Raw genomic sequence first — 19096 nt, 5'->3', positions numbered from 1 at the left:
TTTACATTTTGAACTTCTTCTCTAAAACCGCTTATCTAATTTCAACGAAATTTGGCACAAAGCATCCTTATGGGAGGGCGAATATAAATTGCAGAAATAAAAGTTCGATCTATATTCAAAGCGGAGAAAACCTTGAAACTGTAGAAAAAGAGGGGTGCATTTTTAAAAATCTTCTTCTCAAGAACTACTGATTCCAATTCAACGTAGTTTTGTATAAATTATCCTTATGGGAAGGAAAATATAAATTGCAAAAATTAAGGTCTAATTCTGTTTCAAATCTGAGTTATTACGAAAATAATAATAAATGAAAGGCGTGTTTCAATCAGTTTAATAGCTTCGGGTTCGGCATCCGGTTAAATGGGTAGACAAGACTTGGCCTGGGCAAAACAAAAGATTGGCAATAATCTGCCAATCTCATTAAAATTTCAGGATATTTGATGGACCAGTATATTTGTATTTGCTGTAAATATTGCTGCAAAATAATGCGTATTTGGAATTGACGATTGCCGATCTGCCCCGGCTTTTATTTTTCCAAGACCCGGGTTTGCATACCCATTCTACCAAGACTCGTATTCCATACTTCTAAAACGAGGTACTTTGTTTAAAGCAGCCATGACATTATACGATTAAGGGTCGATCTGACTTATGATGAATTTGCTTGTTGTGCAACAGTTCGCGAATGAAGGGAAATTTTTGAAACATGCAAAATATATTGGTGCCGATTTTGTGAAGTAAATTGAGGCTAAATATTTCAATGCGTTGACAGTTTTCACACATGGCGTTGGTGTTAGCTTGTTCTGATTTTCGTTTTGTTTTCATTATTTATGCTTTGTAACCTGGGAACTATTGTCTGTATTTCGTGATTTTTACGTATCAAATCAAACAGAGACTTCGGTAAATCAAACAGTTAACTGTTTACCTGCGCAAATTAAGCAAAATCTGATGTATCAAAAAAGTACTGAAATACGATTCAATCTATTGGTAATTCGGCATTATCTTTTGCGTAATGGTAGATTAATGCAATAGGTATTGTTGAGATGCTCGGCATTTTCTCGAGTTTATTCAGTTTAAATAGAGTTTGATATCGCTGTCGGAAATATGTAGGGCTGGGACGATACTGTACTGAGCCGATTCGGTACATATCACGATACATGAGATGCGATACGATACATATCACGATACATTGCAATTAAATGAAAACATGAATAAAAGTTTAAAATTTATTCAACCTGCCGATGTATTACCGCATGTCCAAAGTTATTTTGTTATATTCATAATGAGCGTTGCACAATTTACAAATTACTTTAGTCTCGTGTACACTAGTTTTTCATAAACAAGTACTCCAAAAGTTTTCCACACTCCATATTAAGCTTACTAACAGTTTTGACAACTTTACGAGGTTTTCCGCCATCTTTGTACTTTCATATTAGGCGCGCGGACTAAAAATAGCCGATATATGAAGCTCGGATATTTTTGAAAAATAAAAAAAGTTCGGTAAGGTATCGTTGTATTCATGGTAAATGTATCGATCCAAATATCGTCAAAATAAATACCGCGATGCACCGGTGCATCGGTGGATCGTCCCATCCCTAGAAATATGTAGGTATATACATGTATATATATATGATTCATTTCGAAAAAATAAATTGTGTTCTTTATTTGTTATAGTGCATGTTTCTTGTGTTTAATTGTTTACAATTTCTATTTACTAACCATATTTGAGTGTTAAGCTTCGAATTATAAGCAAGATACAGAGATTTGCTCAAAATTCTATGTTTGTACACAGATCTTAAAAACTAAAGAAAAAAAAGTAAAAAAATTGTCAATATTTATTAAGAAAATTTTCAAAGTCTGTTCTTCCAGAAACCAACTTTAACAACTTATTGTATTGTAAACTTAACCTTTTTTCGTCATTATTACTCCTACTGTACATGTGATCTTTGACTGTGTTTGTGTACATTTGTATAAACTGATTTTGAACCTCAAATACCATTGAACTGGTCTTGAGTGAATAAAAGAATTGAAAATCTTAGGCCATTCTTTTTTTCCATTTTAAATGCTGAATAGGAAATACCAAGTTAAAAATCTTATTAAGCTGAATGTAGTAAACTCATGTGAACAAAATATGACTCAAACCTAGGCGAACTGTGAGCTCTGTATCTTGCTTATAATTCTACGATTGACGCTGAAATTTTGGTTGAACGTTAGAAATTCTATATGAATTAGAGTATGTTAAATACTTGTACAAACAAAATAAAGAATGATATTCTGTATATACCTACTCTCTGGGGCCCCCTCTTTATACAATAAATAATGTGAAATCTACATCAATTTTGATAGTTTTTCAGACACGGGTAAATAAAAACGACATCTTTAAAACAGTTTCCATAGTTCTGACACATTTCTGTTGCAGGGATTAAGTAATCATCGCTATTCCTTAGAAAATATCACAGAGGAAAATTATCCTGGTTTGTACGCGAAGTAAATAACAGTCATTTAATTATAATGGAGAAGACAAATGCAATTTTTGAGTGTTTTTAATTTAAGGAATTGAGCACATTGAGGTACAGTTTTCTTCTTCACATCAATACATGTAGGATTTTTAAAGTAAAATACAATAACTATTATATATTTTTTTTAAATACAATAACTAGTAAGTAGTTGATGAAAAAAATGTACCTATATGCTTTCATATATTTTGATATTTTGATCGCTTTACAAAGTGGGGGGGGGGGGGGGGCAGAACGAAAATATAGGGAATTTGAAGTTAACAACTTAACAGTGTATGTTTAGTTCTATATCTTTTGTAGGATTTTCTTATTCTAGTAAAAAATAGTATTTCATGAAGGTAAAATGTCAAAGATTACGTGTATGCAAAAATAAATGTAAAATTTAAATACTTTACAATATTTATTTTTTGTTATTCTACCGAGGGACCATGCGGCACAATATCTTTTGAACGCCCATTGTTGCTCAGGTGAGCGATGTGGCCCCATGGGCCTCTTGTTAAATTAGAGTAGTTGCCCTTTTTAATATTGACGTCACATTGTTATGTCTGGAGCAGAGCAAAATGGCAGCGTCGAAATTTGCTCAAATCTCTGCAGAGGTTTAAAATTGAATAGCAACAAAACATTGTAAGTAATATGGGTGAAGCGAAGATTTTTTAAGTGTATTTGAAAGGTGGTATTGATAATTTTTTAAAGGTTTAAATGAGTTTAACTGGACGAGATGTAAGACATCTTGTACATGGCTTTGCGTAGATCACCGCTATTTGTGAATGAATATGTTGCTTGATAGTCCTCGGGAAAACAAAACACTTATTAGGTTAGTTACTGACTCACTACGGAAATATATTGGGTTGATCAATCTCATAGACGGCTCGGCTTCGCCTCGCCATCTATGAGATTGATCAACCCAATATATTTCCGTAGTGAGTCAGTAACTAACAAAATAAGTAATAGTATCATATGATATGATATTGTATATTATATAAATAGTGCCTGTTTGGAAGGGTAACAGTTGAAATTGACACCCCGAGAAACCATTGTCAACCGACGCGACGCGAAAACTTAACTGCTTTTACATAGGAATAACGCGAATTCTACGGCGAACCGTACGCGCATAATTTTCGCGCATGTAACAATTTTAAATGTTACCCGTTGCTAAGAGCGTTGCTAATGCTGAGGGTAATAGAAAAAATTATGAACTGTGTCTAAACCAATCAGATTTCAGTATTTAACATGAAAGTATAACAATATATAATATTGTATCGTATGATATTGTATAATATGATATTGATTTATATTATATATTATTATATCACATGAAATTGTATTATATGATATTGCAATATATAAATTGTATCATATGATACAATACATATAATTTCATATTGTATTATATAATTTTTTACTATATCATGTGATTTAGTAAAATATTATTACATGCAATATATATAATATGATATTGTATTATATAATATTTTACTATATCAGATGATATTGTATCATATGATACAATATATCATATGATACAATATCATACCATGCATCAAATATGTAACAGTATCATATAATACAATATCATACTATATTATACAATATGATATCATGATGTACAATATTGTGATGTATTATGTGTCAATGATATAATATTGTATCATTTAATACTATATTGTATCATATATTATGTGTCATGATATTGTATCATGTGATCAAATACAATAATGTAAAACACAATACAATGTCATATCATGTGTAACAATATCATATCTCATCATTATTTATTAACAGTATTTCATTGTATTATATGATATGTATTGTAAGTTTGATAGGATGCATTATTGTTTTTTATATTATTGTATTGATAAACTTTGTATCTTATAATACCGTATAAAATGATCAAATGATTATCATACAATTTTTTAACAGATGATATACAATATTGTATCAAAACAGTATCCATGAATATCCAAGATCATAAAGTATGATTTTCATTTTAAATGATAAAGGTGGTCTCATAAAGGTGATGCCTCATAAAGGTGATGCCTCGTGTCGGTGAGCTTTGTAATCTGTGATTACCTATATTTTTCAAATCTTATTTAGGCTAATTGGAGGTGTAATACTATGTTATAAATAAATGGTTGGTAATACCGAAAGGGTTTTAATAACATTTAATTTATTTTTCTTTAATTGATGAAGATTCATTGTACCAGTAATTGTTAAAAAGATCTTTAATCATCTTTATTGAGAATGTGTATTCTTTATAAGCTTTAACATTAATTTTCTTTAACATTTTGCATTGAGAGCAATGTAATAATCTTCTTTATATGTTATATTTCAGCCAGATGCATCGGTAAGATTTTCTATTTTTTCTGTGCTTCACTGAAGAAAAATGTTCTTTTAATAATAAATAATTGATGAAAAATTACCATTAAACTTTCAAGAGATGACACAGTCTGAATTGTTGTACAAAAAGATATTGTGATACATTCATTTACTGGCCAATCAGAATCCATACATGAAAGAACATGAAAAATTGCCAAAAATCATACACAACTGTTCAATTAATCAAAAGAACCAATTAAACATTTATTATTTGTCTCTCTTTTTCTAATAGTTGACTTCATATTACATACCGGTAAATTCATTAGCTAAGTTCTAAGCTTTTTTCCAATTTCTTAAGACCTTAAGCTTTTTGGTTCAAACTGAATAAATTAATGGGCTTTTCTGAACAAACTGTGGCAGATAATTTATTGGCCAAGTTCGATTATAAAAGCTTTATTTCCATTTCTTTACATCGTAGTAATTCACCAGATTCAAAAACTCAATTGAGCTATAGTTTGCAAAATGTAATATTAAGTATACACTATATACATTAAAAGATGTTTTGGTTAGTGATGCACTTTCATCTCCTCCTCTGGAACCACTGAGCTAATTTCAACCAAACTTGACTGAAATCATATTTTGTCGAAGGCTGTCAAGTTTATCAAAATGACAGACAATCACATCCCTTAAAAAGAAAATGATAAAGAAATTAAAAACTGTGAGGTAAACTCGGAACCAATTGGCCAAGTTTATTAAAAAACTTTGCATAATATGTATATACCAGTATATATTTACATCTACCAAGTATTATTTCCTCTTTATCTTACGAAAACTTAAAGTTAATTCATAGTACTATAGTAACAGCCAGACTGAAATATACACACCCCATTTATCGATTGGTTGAAATCTACAGCGGCTGAAACTTACAAGTTAATGACAGGACTGAAATTGACACGCCCTGTTTATCGATTGGTCGAAACCTACATCGACCTAAGAAAAATCACGGACTGCATGAAATAGTTATGATGATGTCAGACTTAAAGTCTCACAGGAGACTATTTGGCTGTTTCTTTTAGCTAATGTACTTATGAACATTAAAAACAGTATGTTTGTGAATTTGACTAACTTTTCATAATCAATTAAGGTGGGCGGGCAGGCAGGCGGCTGCCAAAAGGGTACCCTATTTGTACGGATAACTCCTCCTACAGTTTTCAAGATAGGAAGTTGTTCTTTTGCAGATCAATTGTACATATATCAGAGGTGTGCATATTGCTAGGATTTTGATTTCCAATAATTTATCGAAAAAATACCAGCTTTTGAACTTAGTCATTTTTTGGCAAAATGTTGCATATAGGGTACCCTCATTGTACGGATAACTCCTCCTACAGTTCTCAAGATAGGAAGTTGCTCTTTTGCAGATCAATTGTACATATATCAGAGGTGTGCATATTGCTAGGATTTTGATTTCCGATAATTTATCGAAAAAATACCAGCTTTTGAACTTAGTCATTTTTTAACAAAATGTTGCATATAGGGTACCCTCATTGTACGGAAAACTCCTCCTACAGTTCTCAAGATAGGAAGTTGTTCTTTTGCAGATCAATTGTACATATATCAGAGGTGTGCATATTGCTAGGATTTTGATTTCCGATAATTAGGGCCCCGCAAGGATTTGCGGGTGCCCTATAGTAATCACTCTGTCCGTCCGTCCTTCTGTCCGTCCGTCTGTCACTCTTCCGTCCACAAATTTCCTGTTTTTTTCTAATAACTTTTTTTATGGTTGCCCAATCAAGTTCAAATTTGGTATGGTAGTTCAGTAGGCAGAAATACATATTTTGATGCTAAGTTTGGTTCTCTATGTCTTCTGGTTTGGAGCTGGGGTGGTGGGGTAGATTCCTAACTATGCATAAGAAGAATGGGCAAAGAGAGATAACTGCTGAGAATGTTACCATTTTATACATGGAAGGCTGTGCAATATTTGTCCTTTGGGATTAATTAACCTTCCACAGGAAGAAAATCCTAAGCTTTATCTTTATCTGTCACATTGAGATTAATTACTGCACTGCCTGTGTCTGCAAATGAACTTTGTTTTGAAGTTAAGGTCAATTTTGAATGATGTGTAGTATTGTGTACATTCTTTGAAATATGGATTTAAAATATAATATTCATATTTTATTTTGGTTGAAAAACCGTACACAATGATTAATAATAATTTTATTGAATAGAGGCAAAGCCTAGGTATCATTGCATTGGTATCAATTCTTTGTTTTTTTAACAAATTTTATTTCATCCCATGTTAACCCACTTTATCCCGTGGATATGACTCATTGGATATTTTTTTGATATCCCACAGTTGTGACTTTACAATGGGATTTGCCTAGGCATAATGAAGTAAAATAATGTAGAGTTTTATAAACAGTGTAAACATTGATTGCGGTGTATAAAACATGGGATAAATAGAATCTCATGATTTGTAGTATAATATGATTTTTATCCAACTTGTATGTTTTATCCCCTCACTAAGGCTCAAGAAAAAAACACTTTAATTGTTGGATGAAAATCATATCCAACTACAAATCACGAGATCCTATATATTCCAGTTCTTTACATCTTCTGCCGGGCATTTATTTTTCATCATTGTTAATATAAAGAGGATGGAATTCAAAGTTTTTTTCACTTCTCTATATTAATTGTCATAGCGGGGCCCTTCCTGACTGGTCAGTTTTCTAGTTTATGAAAAAAATACTAGCTTTTGAACTTAGTCATTTTTTGGCTAAATGTTGCATAAACATGTCGGGTACTCCATTTCACTGGATAAGGGTTGACATGGATTATGGATACAGTTTACATAAAAGAAAACCCGGTTTGCTGTCACATTGACAGCTTTTCACTTGTTATTAGATTGCATGCAGTCGTGACATATACTTATCATTATGTTAATTGACTACTTGGCCGGTAATATTTGTTGAGTGACTCTTGAATTCCTATTGATCCTAGTAAACAAATAGTCATTGTGAAATAATGGCTGCATTCTGCTCATAAAATCAATGATATTTTTAAATGAGTTGAATGGCATTTTCAAATTGATTATAAGAGGGATAAACATGAAGTATTCTCACTTTTTTGGTAAATTAAATCGATCAATGTATGAACAATTCATTGAGGATTGAAATACTTTGGAATCAATTTATTTTTTATTATGGACAGATTTTTTGTGAATTGGAGGAGAGGGGACTATTCTTTAACTTTTTAATTTGTTGCTTATTTTGGCAAATTGTTTTCATAACACTTGAAAATATTTAATGATAAGCTAATTAAATTGAAAAGGGGGGGGGGGGGGTCAGAATGAGACTGAATGCTAATTTCAAAGATTTCTCACCAAAATGATAAAAATTAACTTCAAGTTCAAGCTAATTCAGGGTAAAGTTTATAATTTTGCCCCCAAAAATTTTTGCAAAACTAAATTTTTTAATGTCTTCATTTTTACATTACGTGTACTTTAAATTTTATTTAAATTATCTTAGAAACTGTATGAATCATGGCTATTCTCAAAAACTCATCCAAAACATATTTTCTTTGTCACAAGGCTATAAGCCTATTTCTTGTTTTGCAGAGAGAAAAAATGTCAGTTGCATCAATTTTGAAACAAAAATATCAACACTTGTTGCATCTTCAAAACTTAAAATTTGGTGTTTTTGTCACAAACTTTGCAGATAATATTGCACAATCTTGTAGTGTAATACATGTACTAAATGATGTAACAATAGAGTCACTATCATCATAATCAGTATTAACAAATTCTGAAAATCTGTTTCCGAATGATACAATACAATTTCATGTAAAGTATCTTACTTATTTTTTATTGTATTACTGATTTCAAAATCAGAGGGAGTTATATTCACGAACAAAGCACAATTAATTAAAGAACGGTTAGAAAACATTGAAAATTTTTGGATTTTTGGATTTCAAAATATCTAACTGATTTTAGCAGGTCTTGGGAGGTAAGTGTATAATCAACAAGAATACACCCATTGTATGTATAACAGGTGTGTTCACCAGTGAGATGGCCGATTTCAGCCGTATTTTGTTATGTAATCTCCAAAATTTTCAGTCATTATCTTTTGTGTACATCATTAAGTGTTGATATTTTTGTTTCAAAATTTTCACAAAATCTGCTCTGCAGTAATTTGAGATTTTACTATTCAAATATCTTAATGTTATATAGATTGAAAAATATTTGAAACATAGACAGCCACACCTGTACCAATAATGAGACCTTATTAAAGATGCCAAGCATACTGGTACTGTACCAGTTATCAGCTAAGACCAGTTATCGGCTAAACTGAGAGTTCAGGTTTATAGCACGGGACAATCCAAGCTTGTTTAATTCAGTCGTCTTTTTCGAATAAAGAAAAGTAGGTTTGCTTGAAAACTTTCTTGAATATATTTTATACATGAGCTTAAACGATCATTGTTTACTGCTTATTTTACATCTTTGCACTTTCAGCAGTGGGGAAAATGACGTAATAAGTTAAAAATAGAATATTACCTCTTTGTGATACGTTATTATATTCCTTCTTTGAATTTACATAAGATATCAATACATATAACATGTATAAACAAAAGGAATTCATTAATTTCCGAGAGATTCGTAGCGCAATTGAACGCCTGATTGCACAATTATGTATTGAATAGTGTACGATTTGGTGAATTACGGTATGATAATAAACAAATAAGTTGATGAGTTTTGTTTATAATGTATCACAACCCCGACTACTTTAGTCTGACCCAACAAGGGACATAATTCAAATTTCATTTAGCAGAGTATAAAATCAACATGTACAGGGATTTTACTATGTTATTATCACGAAGCCGATAACTGGTACAGTAGATCGTAAAAACTTGGCAAATTCGGGGCCTGATAAAAATCACAAAACAAGATGTTTTCGGTTCTAAAAAATGATATAAACTAACAGATTGATAAATAAGGAGTTCATTATTTAAAGTATGGCAAGTTTTATCCAAAAATATCAAGAAATAAGAAAATACGAAAAGAAAACATTAAATTTTAGCCGATAACTGGTACAGTGCCAGTACAATTCTACTATTTGATATACTGCCATGCATGCAATCTGATACACATTTATATAATACATTTACAGTGGCCTCCGGGTATAACGAGATGCTGGGGACCTAGTTTTATTTCTCGTTATAACCGATACTTGTTATATCCGAGGTTGGCATTTCCCAAGGTGACATGTGATCATTGTTCTATACATTTCACAATCATGGTTTATACAAGTGATAATGAAATAAATACATATAACTTATTCAAACTTTGTTGAAAAGTAACATATTTACAGCATAATTTCATCTAATTGACCATGGAATAAATACGTGTACAATCTAAACACGTGTTACTTTCACTTCACAAGAGACAAAAACTGTGTGATGGTCGGTTTCTTTTTTTTTTAATTCATCGGTATTAAGTTTCAATATTTTTTGGAACAGGTCACATTTTTTATAGGTATTAATAGCTTGCTAGTTGATTTAACTATAATATTAATGATTCAAAGAGGTAGCTTCAGATGCAGAGCCTGATCTCCATTATCAAGGATGCTAATGAAATCTCCTACCTCATTTAAACCTGCTTGATAGATAGGTGGTTTGTTGTTAAATGATATAACTTGATTCCTTTGATATAGTATAGTGTGATATGATACACTATTGTTTAATATGATACAATATTATATCATATGTTATATTGTAAAAAGTAATATGGTACGATAGGATATTGTATCAATTTTTTTAAATTTTGTGATATGATATTGTTTCATGGTTTTTTTTTGTATAGTATTGTATATTATGATACAATGATGATTAAAATAATATGATATTGTATCATTAATATATTATTTGATCACATGATAATGTATCCTATCGATATTGACCAGCTAGGAATAATATCTAGAGAACATTCCCTCTATTTCAAAAAATCGCCTCTGTTTTGTTGATTCGTAAACGATGACGTAAATAACTCTTCGCGACTCCAAAACAAGGTGACGTCATAATAGACAGTCAGTCAAGGCAAGTAAACAACAGACGCGCAAAACGACGGTTTGCTATCATAACGGATATAAGGATCTGCGAATTACTGTGAAGTAAAATCAGGTAAAACATTTGTATGTTAATTTTTACGGTCAGCGAAATATCACCAGTGACCGTTTGATGCTGAGGATATTTTGGAAATGAACTTTGCACAAAATTGAATTTGTGAATTCTTTGTTGAGCTGAGAAAATTACGGCGATCTGTTTTCAATTACTTTCTTATATTTTGGTTTCTTTCTTCATATAACAAAACAAATGTTGACTGTGTTTTCAGGCAACATTGATTATATTAGCCCCCTTGGGACGAAAATATTGCCCTCTGCTTTGCGTCGAGCAATATTTCGTCCCTCAGGGCTAATATAATCAATGTTGCCCTCAACCCCAGTCAATATTTGTATAGTGTATCATATGATGCAAAATGTAAAATATGATATTGTATTATATAATATTTTACTATATTACATGATATTGTATCATATGATTTGGCAAAATTTTGTATCAAATTATATTGTATCATATGATACAATATCATATCATGCATTAAATATGAGACAGTATCATGCAATTCAATATCGTATTATATCATTAGCTCACCTGAGTTGAAAGCTGAAGAGAGCTTTTCTGATCATTTTTTGTCTGGCGTCCGTCCGTCTGTAAACTTTTTCTCCAGAACCACTGGGCCAATTTCAACTGAACATGGTACAAAGCATTATTAAGGAAAGGGGATTCAAGTTCCTTAAAATGAAGGGCCATGCTCTCTTTCAAGGGGAGATAATTAGGATTTATTGAAAATTTGTTGATATTTTTCAAAATTTTTCTTCTCAGAAACCATTTGGCCAGAAAAGCTGAAACTTTTGTGGAAGCATCCTCAGATTGTGTAGATTCAAGTTTGTTCAAATCATTGTCCCCGGGGGTAAAGTGGGGCCACAATGGGGGTTGTACTTTTACATAGGAATATATTGAGTAAATCTTTAAAAATCTTCTTCTCAGAAACAATTAGCAAGGAAAGCTGAAACTTAGGTGGGAGCTTCCTCATGTAATGTAGATTTAAGGTTGTGAAAATCATGACCCCCAGGGGTAGGGTGGTGCCACAATGGGGGGTCGAACTTTTACATAGGAATATATAGTGTAAATCTTTAAAAATTTTCCTCTTAAAAAACCATTTTGCCAGAAAAGCTGAAACTTGTGTGGAAGCATCCTCAGAGGATGTAGATTCAAATTTGTACAAATCATTGTCCCCTGGGATAAGGTGGGGCCACAATGGGGGTCGAACTTTTACATAGGAGTATAGTGTAAATCTTTTAAAATCTAATCAGCCAGGAAAGCTGAAACTTGTGTGGAAGCATCTTTATGTAGTGTAGATACACATTTGTGAAAATCATGACTCTGGGGGTAGGGTGGAGCCACAATGGGTGTGGTCGAACTTTTTCATTTAAATATATAGTGGAAATCTTTTAAAATCCACTTTTCAAAAACTAATCAGCCAGGAAAGCTGAAACTTGTGTAAAAGCATTCTCAGGTACAGTAGGGTAGATTCAAGTTTATTCAAATCATGGTCCCAAGGGAGGGGGGGGGGGTGCAAAAATTTACATAGGAATATAAATAGAAAAATTTAAAATATCTTTTTCTAAAAACCATTTTCCCAGCATCTTTGCTAGCCAAGGGTTTTTGGTCCACTTTGCTCCCCATAAACCCTTTGCGGATTTCATTACAAAAACTCGGTAACAAGCTCCGTTTAAAAACCTATATATTTTACTGGGATTGACCATAGTTCTACAAACTTGTCAAGGCTCGCGTGATAGCATGGGAAGTAAACATGGCGAATGTAGAAGTTGCCTATCCCGTTAGTATATACGTTCCTGCTTATGGTTATTGCTTTTAAAGGTTCAGTGAGCTCTGTTTTATTTAATTTCTTTGGTCCACAATATTCACGACAACGATACCTGATTTTATGGCATGAAAGCTTTCATATAAATCGGCGACTTTTTCACTCCCGGTACAGGTCCTTACAAAACACTGTGAATAAAACATTCCATGCTTTCCTTAGGTTATAATTTAATTCGTATTTAATAGCATCGTTAATTATGTTCTGATATTCGGTAGTCAACATGTTTTCAAGTTGCATTAATGCCGTAGTGTGTATATAACCTGTTGTTTAATTCGATTAAAATGTAAATATGTAAGGGGCCCAACTCAAGTTGCTCGCTAGATAGCGCCACCACATCACCGAGTTTTCGTAATGAAATCCGCCAAGGGTTTATGGGGAGCAAAGTGGACTGAAAACCCTTGGCTAGCGAAGATGTTTTCCCAGAAAAGCTGTAAATTTACTGAAAGCAACCTCAGATAATGTAGATTTAAATTCTTTCAAATCAAAATCTTGAGGAGTAGGGTGGGGCCCACATTAGGATTCCAATTTTACAAAGGAAAATATTTTATTTATACACAAAAAAATGAAATGTTATGATATATGGTTTCACTTATATGCAAGCATTTTGACATATTGCCGATTCTTTCAAATTGTTTAGACTTTGGCCATTCTACGATTCTTGGGCCTCACAAGGGGTTCAGAGTTTGATGTAGGTTTATATCCTTTATATAAACAATTGTTTAAGATCTTTTTGAGAACTGTAATGCTGTTGATATGACTATAAAATTATCCTTTTAGAAAAGGGACATGATTATAAACATAAGAATATCTAGTTTAAAAAATGGACTCTTACTTATACAGGATCTACATGTATTATACTACATTGCCAAGATAGTTTGAATTATGACTCTGTTAAGCTGATTTTATCGTACCTATTGTTGCTCAGGTGAGCGATGTGGCCTATGGGCCTCTTGTAGTATATGATGTCATGATGTACAATATTGTGATATGTTATATGATATGATATTGTATCATATAATACTATATAATTGTATCATATATTATGTATTATGATATTGTATTATGTGATGGAATGCAATAATGTAAAACACTATACAATGTCCTATGATCTGTTACAATATCATATCTAATCATTATTTATTAGGGTATTTTATGGTATTATATGATATGTATTGTAAGTATGATAGGATGCAATATTGTATTTTATATTATTGTATTGATAAACATTGTATCTTATAATACCGTATGAAATGAACATATGATTATCATACAATTTTATAACAGATGATTTACGATATTGTGTCAAAACAGTATCCATGAATATCCAAGATCATAAAGATTTTCATATAATATGATAAAGGTGATGCCTCATAAAGGTGATGCCTCGTCTCGGTGAGCTTTGTAATCTGTGATTACCTTTGTGTTTCTACCTGTGTATACTTTCCTTGTCCAATTGATTTTGATTTGAACATATTTTATTGCATTATATATTATAATGGGATTGGGCACAAGTTATAAAAACTTAATTCGCCCTCTCCCAATTGATATAGTGTGGATTCATCTTTAAACAGCATTTTGTAGGTGCATGAGCAATGTGGTCTATGGGTCTCTTTTTTTGCAACTCTTTTAATCTTTTTCAACCTACTTGCCCAAATTCAAACACTGATTTGGAGAAAAATTCTTTAAAGTTGGCTCAAGCTTCAGTTTATTTATAACTTATTCTAATGTGCATGTTAATATGATTCATTCTGTGCTTAATTCTTAGTTCACCTGAGCTCAAACCCTGATACATACTACTACACCACACGCTCGCTACACACTCGCTAAATGGTTCAAACGAAACTCTGAACGGTTTACTCGAAACGCTGCACGCTTTGCCTGAAATGCTAAACGATTTACACGAAATGCTGAACGGTTTACACAAAATGATTCTCGCACGAAACGATTTGCTCGCTTTTGGCACGCTTTTATCCTGATCGATTTTTCTTCCCTTCTAGTCCTCTCGGATTTTTCCTCTGACTCTGTTAGTAAGAGCTAATTTTTAAAAAAAGCACGAAACAATAGATATACTGATATTAGAAACGTGTACATATATATATATATATATATATATATATATATATATATATATATATATATATATCTGTGTGTGTGTGTGTGTGTACAAGTATTTAATTGATTAATTAAATTAAATTGATACTAATATTCACAGCAAAAAAATATTTATTCACAGAACTAACAAAAAATACTACTAGATATATTTATTGCTCAAAAGAAATATCCATGATTCTTATAAGTGCTGTAAATAATAAAAAATCCAGAAAAAAGTTACCGTAACTTAATAATCAATACCCAATAAGGCGGGATTTGTTTTTTCTTCTCACATTAGTATCTTATTGGTTTCAGAGAATACGATGTAAAAATACATATTGTGTAAATGAACCTGTAGTTACATTTACATAGATGATTTTGAAAGTTATCTAAAATTAAATTAGACACATACGTTAGAAAAAGAAATGTTATACATACAACCGATTAATTTTTTCGTATGTCGTATCACTTGCGTAAATAAATATGTTCTGTACATAAAACCACAGATAAAAAATCAATCGATTAAACAAAAAAGAAAGTTGGCATTACTATTTCGGATTTTTAAAAAGGTAATTCAACATGGTATTGGAAAGAACAAAAAATAAAAAGGATTTAAATTTTTGACACAATATTTGTATACGTAAATGGCGCCCCCTATAACAGCATACAGTGTATACGTATCTATCATAATCTATTTAAATTAACTTTAATTACCATGCATATAGATTCCCATAATAATTAATTACATGTGTACATTGTAGGCAAATCCCGGTGTGTTAATTACTTATAAGACTTGTTATTTTCCGTGTTTAGATAGTTAAAAATTACTTGTAGAAATATTTTTAATCGGGATTCCAAAGAATTTGCTTCCCGCCTTTTGTAGAAATGAACAGTATATTTGCTTACATTTAATTTTTTTCAAATAATTAAATTTGTTAAATGTGTGCTTCATCAAATACTGATTCCGACTACCTTGAAGTCATTATATTTCTATTGGCTATTGACAAAAAAAAAAGGAGACGCATGACAAACCAATGAAAACAAATACACAGAGTGTGATTGATAGGTTCAGCCAGGTGCAGGTCTTACCCGATGTCTGAGGTTACGTGTGCTGGTTGTACACAGCCGAATAGTCTCAGTAAGAGTTATCAATGTAAATAAAAAAAAATTATGCTTATCAAGACATGATTGTGTGAGTAAAAGTTGATTTAAGTTTGTTCCTTCATTTGTATAGAAGTCATGTTTTGCTAACTGTATTTTCATATTTTTATGTATGGCCAATTTTAATATTATACCAGTACTTAAACATCATATTAAAATGTTATCGATGTATTCTGTAACTAGTCTTCTTTCAGTACATGTACCTTTATTTTGTTTGTTAAAAATTAATTCAATTTTGAAAAAAGATAAGTATATTATTTCTTCTAGATTTTGAGAATACCTACAAAAGAGTTTTGCCAATCACAAACAGTTTAATGTAATGTAAAACAATTAAATTATCAGAGAGTTCCAAATGAAATCTGATGAACGTTTCACATGGTTCTTGCAGCTTTGCTCGAAACAATTTACACGTTTGCCCGAAACGCTGCACGCTTTGCCTGAAACGCTAAATGGTTTACACGAAACGCTTCATGATGATGATTCACACGAAACGCTAAACCATTTACACAAAATGCTGAATGGTTTACACAATACATTTCTTGCACGAAAGTTGCACGCTTTTAAGGTGTAGTAGTACATTTCAGGGTCTGTAAATGCTCAAGTGAGCTATTCTGATCACCTTTTGTCCGTCATCTGTCCGCCTGTCTGTAAACTTTTCACATTTTCAACATCTTCTCAAGAACCGCTAGGCCAATTTCAACCAAACCTGGCACAAAGCATGCTTAGGCTGAAGGGATTCCAAGTTGTGAACATTAAGGACCACACCTTTTTGCAAAGGGAGATAATTTGGAATTATTGAAAAATTTCGAGAAATTTTCAAAAATCTTCTTCTCACAAAATTTTAGGCCAGGAAAGCTGAATTTTTTGTGGAAGCATCCTCAAGTAGTGTAGATTCTAAGTTGTGAAAATCATAACCCTCAGGAGAAGGGTGGGCCCACATTGGAGGTCGACTTTTTAAATAGGAATATATAGAGAAAATCTTCTCAGAAACTAATCAGTCAGGAAAGCTGAAACTTGTGTAGAAGCATCCTCAGGTAGTGTAGATTCAAAGTTGTGAAAACTCTTGAGGGTAGGGTTTAGCCACAGATGGGGGATTGACTTTTTACATAATAATTATATGAATATTTAGAGTAAATCTTTAAAAATCTTCTTCTCAAGAACCATTTGGGCAGGAAAACTGAAATGTGTATGGAAGCATCATCAGGTAGTGAAGAGTCAAAATTGTGAAAATCATGAACCCCAGGGGAAGGGTAGGGCCACAATGGGGGGTCGACTTTTTACATATGAATATATAGAGTAAATCTTTAAAAATCTTCTTCTCAAGAACCATTTGGCCAGAAAAGCTGAAATGTGTGTGGAAGCATCATCAGGTAGTGTAGAGTCAAAATTGTGAAAATCGTGAACCCCGTGGGTAGGGTAGGGCCACTATTGGGGAGGGGACGAATTTTTACATATGAATATATAGAGTAAATCTTGAAAAATCTTCCTCTCAAAAACCATTATGCCAAGAAAGCTGAAACTAATATGGAAGCATCCTCAGGTAGTGAAAATTTAAAGTTGTGAAAATCATGATCCTCGGGGGTTCAGTGAGGCCACAACTGGGTGTTGGGTGTTGGGGGGGGTCGACTTTTTACATAGGAATATATAGAGTAAATCTTTAAAAATTATCTTCTCAAGAACCATTTGGGCAGGAAAGCTGAAACTTGTTTGGAAGCATCATCAAGTAGTAATCCCTAGTTTTTGCCTCTCATATTCTTTGCATTGATTTAACGGATATAATAAAATTGGCTTATTTTGAAGCCACTGATCGGTCCCCAAAGGTGATAATTTGTTATTTTTATAACAGTTATATTGAAGTACTCGCGATAATCTCAAAATCTTTACTAGCTATTTCGAATTTAGGCTTTGTCCTTTCATCAATAGCCATAACTATGAAATATGCTTTTACTTATATTCAAGCATTTTTATATATTGCTGATTCTTTAAAATTGGTTAAACTTTGGACGATTATTGGGCCTCACAAGGGGTCCAGAGTATGATGTAGGTTTATATCCTGTATATAAACAATTGTTAAGGGGTTTTTTGAGAACTGGAATGCTGAATGCGATATGACTATGAAATCATCCTGTTAGAAAAGGGACTTGATTATAAATATAAGAATGTCCAGGGGAAACAGATTTTTTTGTATAGGATCTACATGTATTATACCACATTGTCCAGATATTTGTATTATGACTCAATGAAGCTGATTTTATTATGCCTATTGTTGCTCAGGTGAGCAATGTGGCCTGTTGGATGATGTATTGTGCTTAAATAGATTCTTAGTTTTGCTTTGATTTATTTAATCCAGCCCACAGAGGCCCCCATGCCTGCCTTTGACAAAGACAAACACATTATGAACAAGATCGATGGTGTAGCGGTGCAAGTCAATGTAAGTTTTATACCAGTTGCTGTTTTCTTTTCACTTATGAAAACCTCAGGTCAAATAGTAATTAGAAATAGATGGAATGGAAGTTTCAAAAGAAATTATAAGATTTTTGTAGAATATTTGAAAAATGTTTTTTATACAAAGTAAAGGGTTGTTTTGAAAAAGAAAAACATTTTTTAAAAAAATTGAATTAAATACTAACTATAGAGTTATGTTGAACTTGTCAAATGAATATTAGACTAGTTATGCCAATGTAATATTTATTTTGGAAAAAAAAATGCATGTGAAAGTATCTTAAAATGATGATAATATCTTTTTTTTCAATTTTAGGAATCTGAAAAAATGATAAAAGAGTTGACCCAAAAACAAGAAGTGTTCACCATTAACTACCAGAAACAACTACAGATCAACAGTAAGTGACAGAATTTGATTTCACGTTCTCTTTACCAATATTCATGAAATACTTTGTACATTAAAACACCCTTATAAAGAAGTCCCAGGGACGAGTAAGTTAACTTCGTTATAAGCGTAATTCGTTATATCCGTCAAGTTTACAACATAAAATAGAGACTTGGGGAATGAAATTCACTTCAC

At 32.0% G+C, this 19096-nt stretch overlaps 1 protein-coding gene across 5 annotated transcripts in view; it reads left to right on the top strand.

The window, feature by feature from the left end:
• The window catches only part of LOC105335326 (signal transducer and activator of transcription 5B), a 179915-nt gene that overhangs the window by 62954 nt on the left and 97865 nt on the right, over positions 1-19096 (top strand). For 4 of the 5 annotated variants that reach the window (XR_010714000.1, XM_066084668.1, XM_066084669.1 and 1 more), the window contains exons 5-7: positions 4843-4854; positions 18425-18505; positions 18833-18914. Coding sequence is in view for 4 of the 5 variants with exons in the window: in XM_066084668.1 (XP_065940740.1) it covers positions 4843-4854; positions 18425-18505; positions 18833-18914 (175 nt within the window). In the remaining variant the exon portion in view is untranslated. The remainder of the gene's footprint in view (positions 1-4842; positions 4855-18424; positions 18506-18832; positions 18915-19096) is intronic. The other variant, XM_034454005.2, reaches the window with a different exon arrangement.

The sequence above is a fragment of the Magallana gigas genome, chromosome 5, assembly GCF_963853765.1.
Source record: "Magallana gigas chromosome 5, xbMagGiga1.1, whole genome shotgun sequence".
NCBI classification, from domain to species: domain Eukaryota; kingdom Metazoa; phylum Mollusca; class Bivalvia; order Ostreida; family Ostreidae; genus Magallana; species Magallana gigas.
The sequence above is the reverse complement of the archived record's forward strand: the minus strand, read 5'-3'. Positions and strand labels throughout refer to the sequence as shown.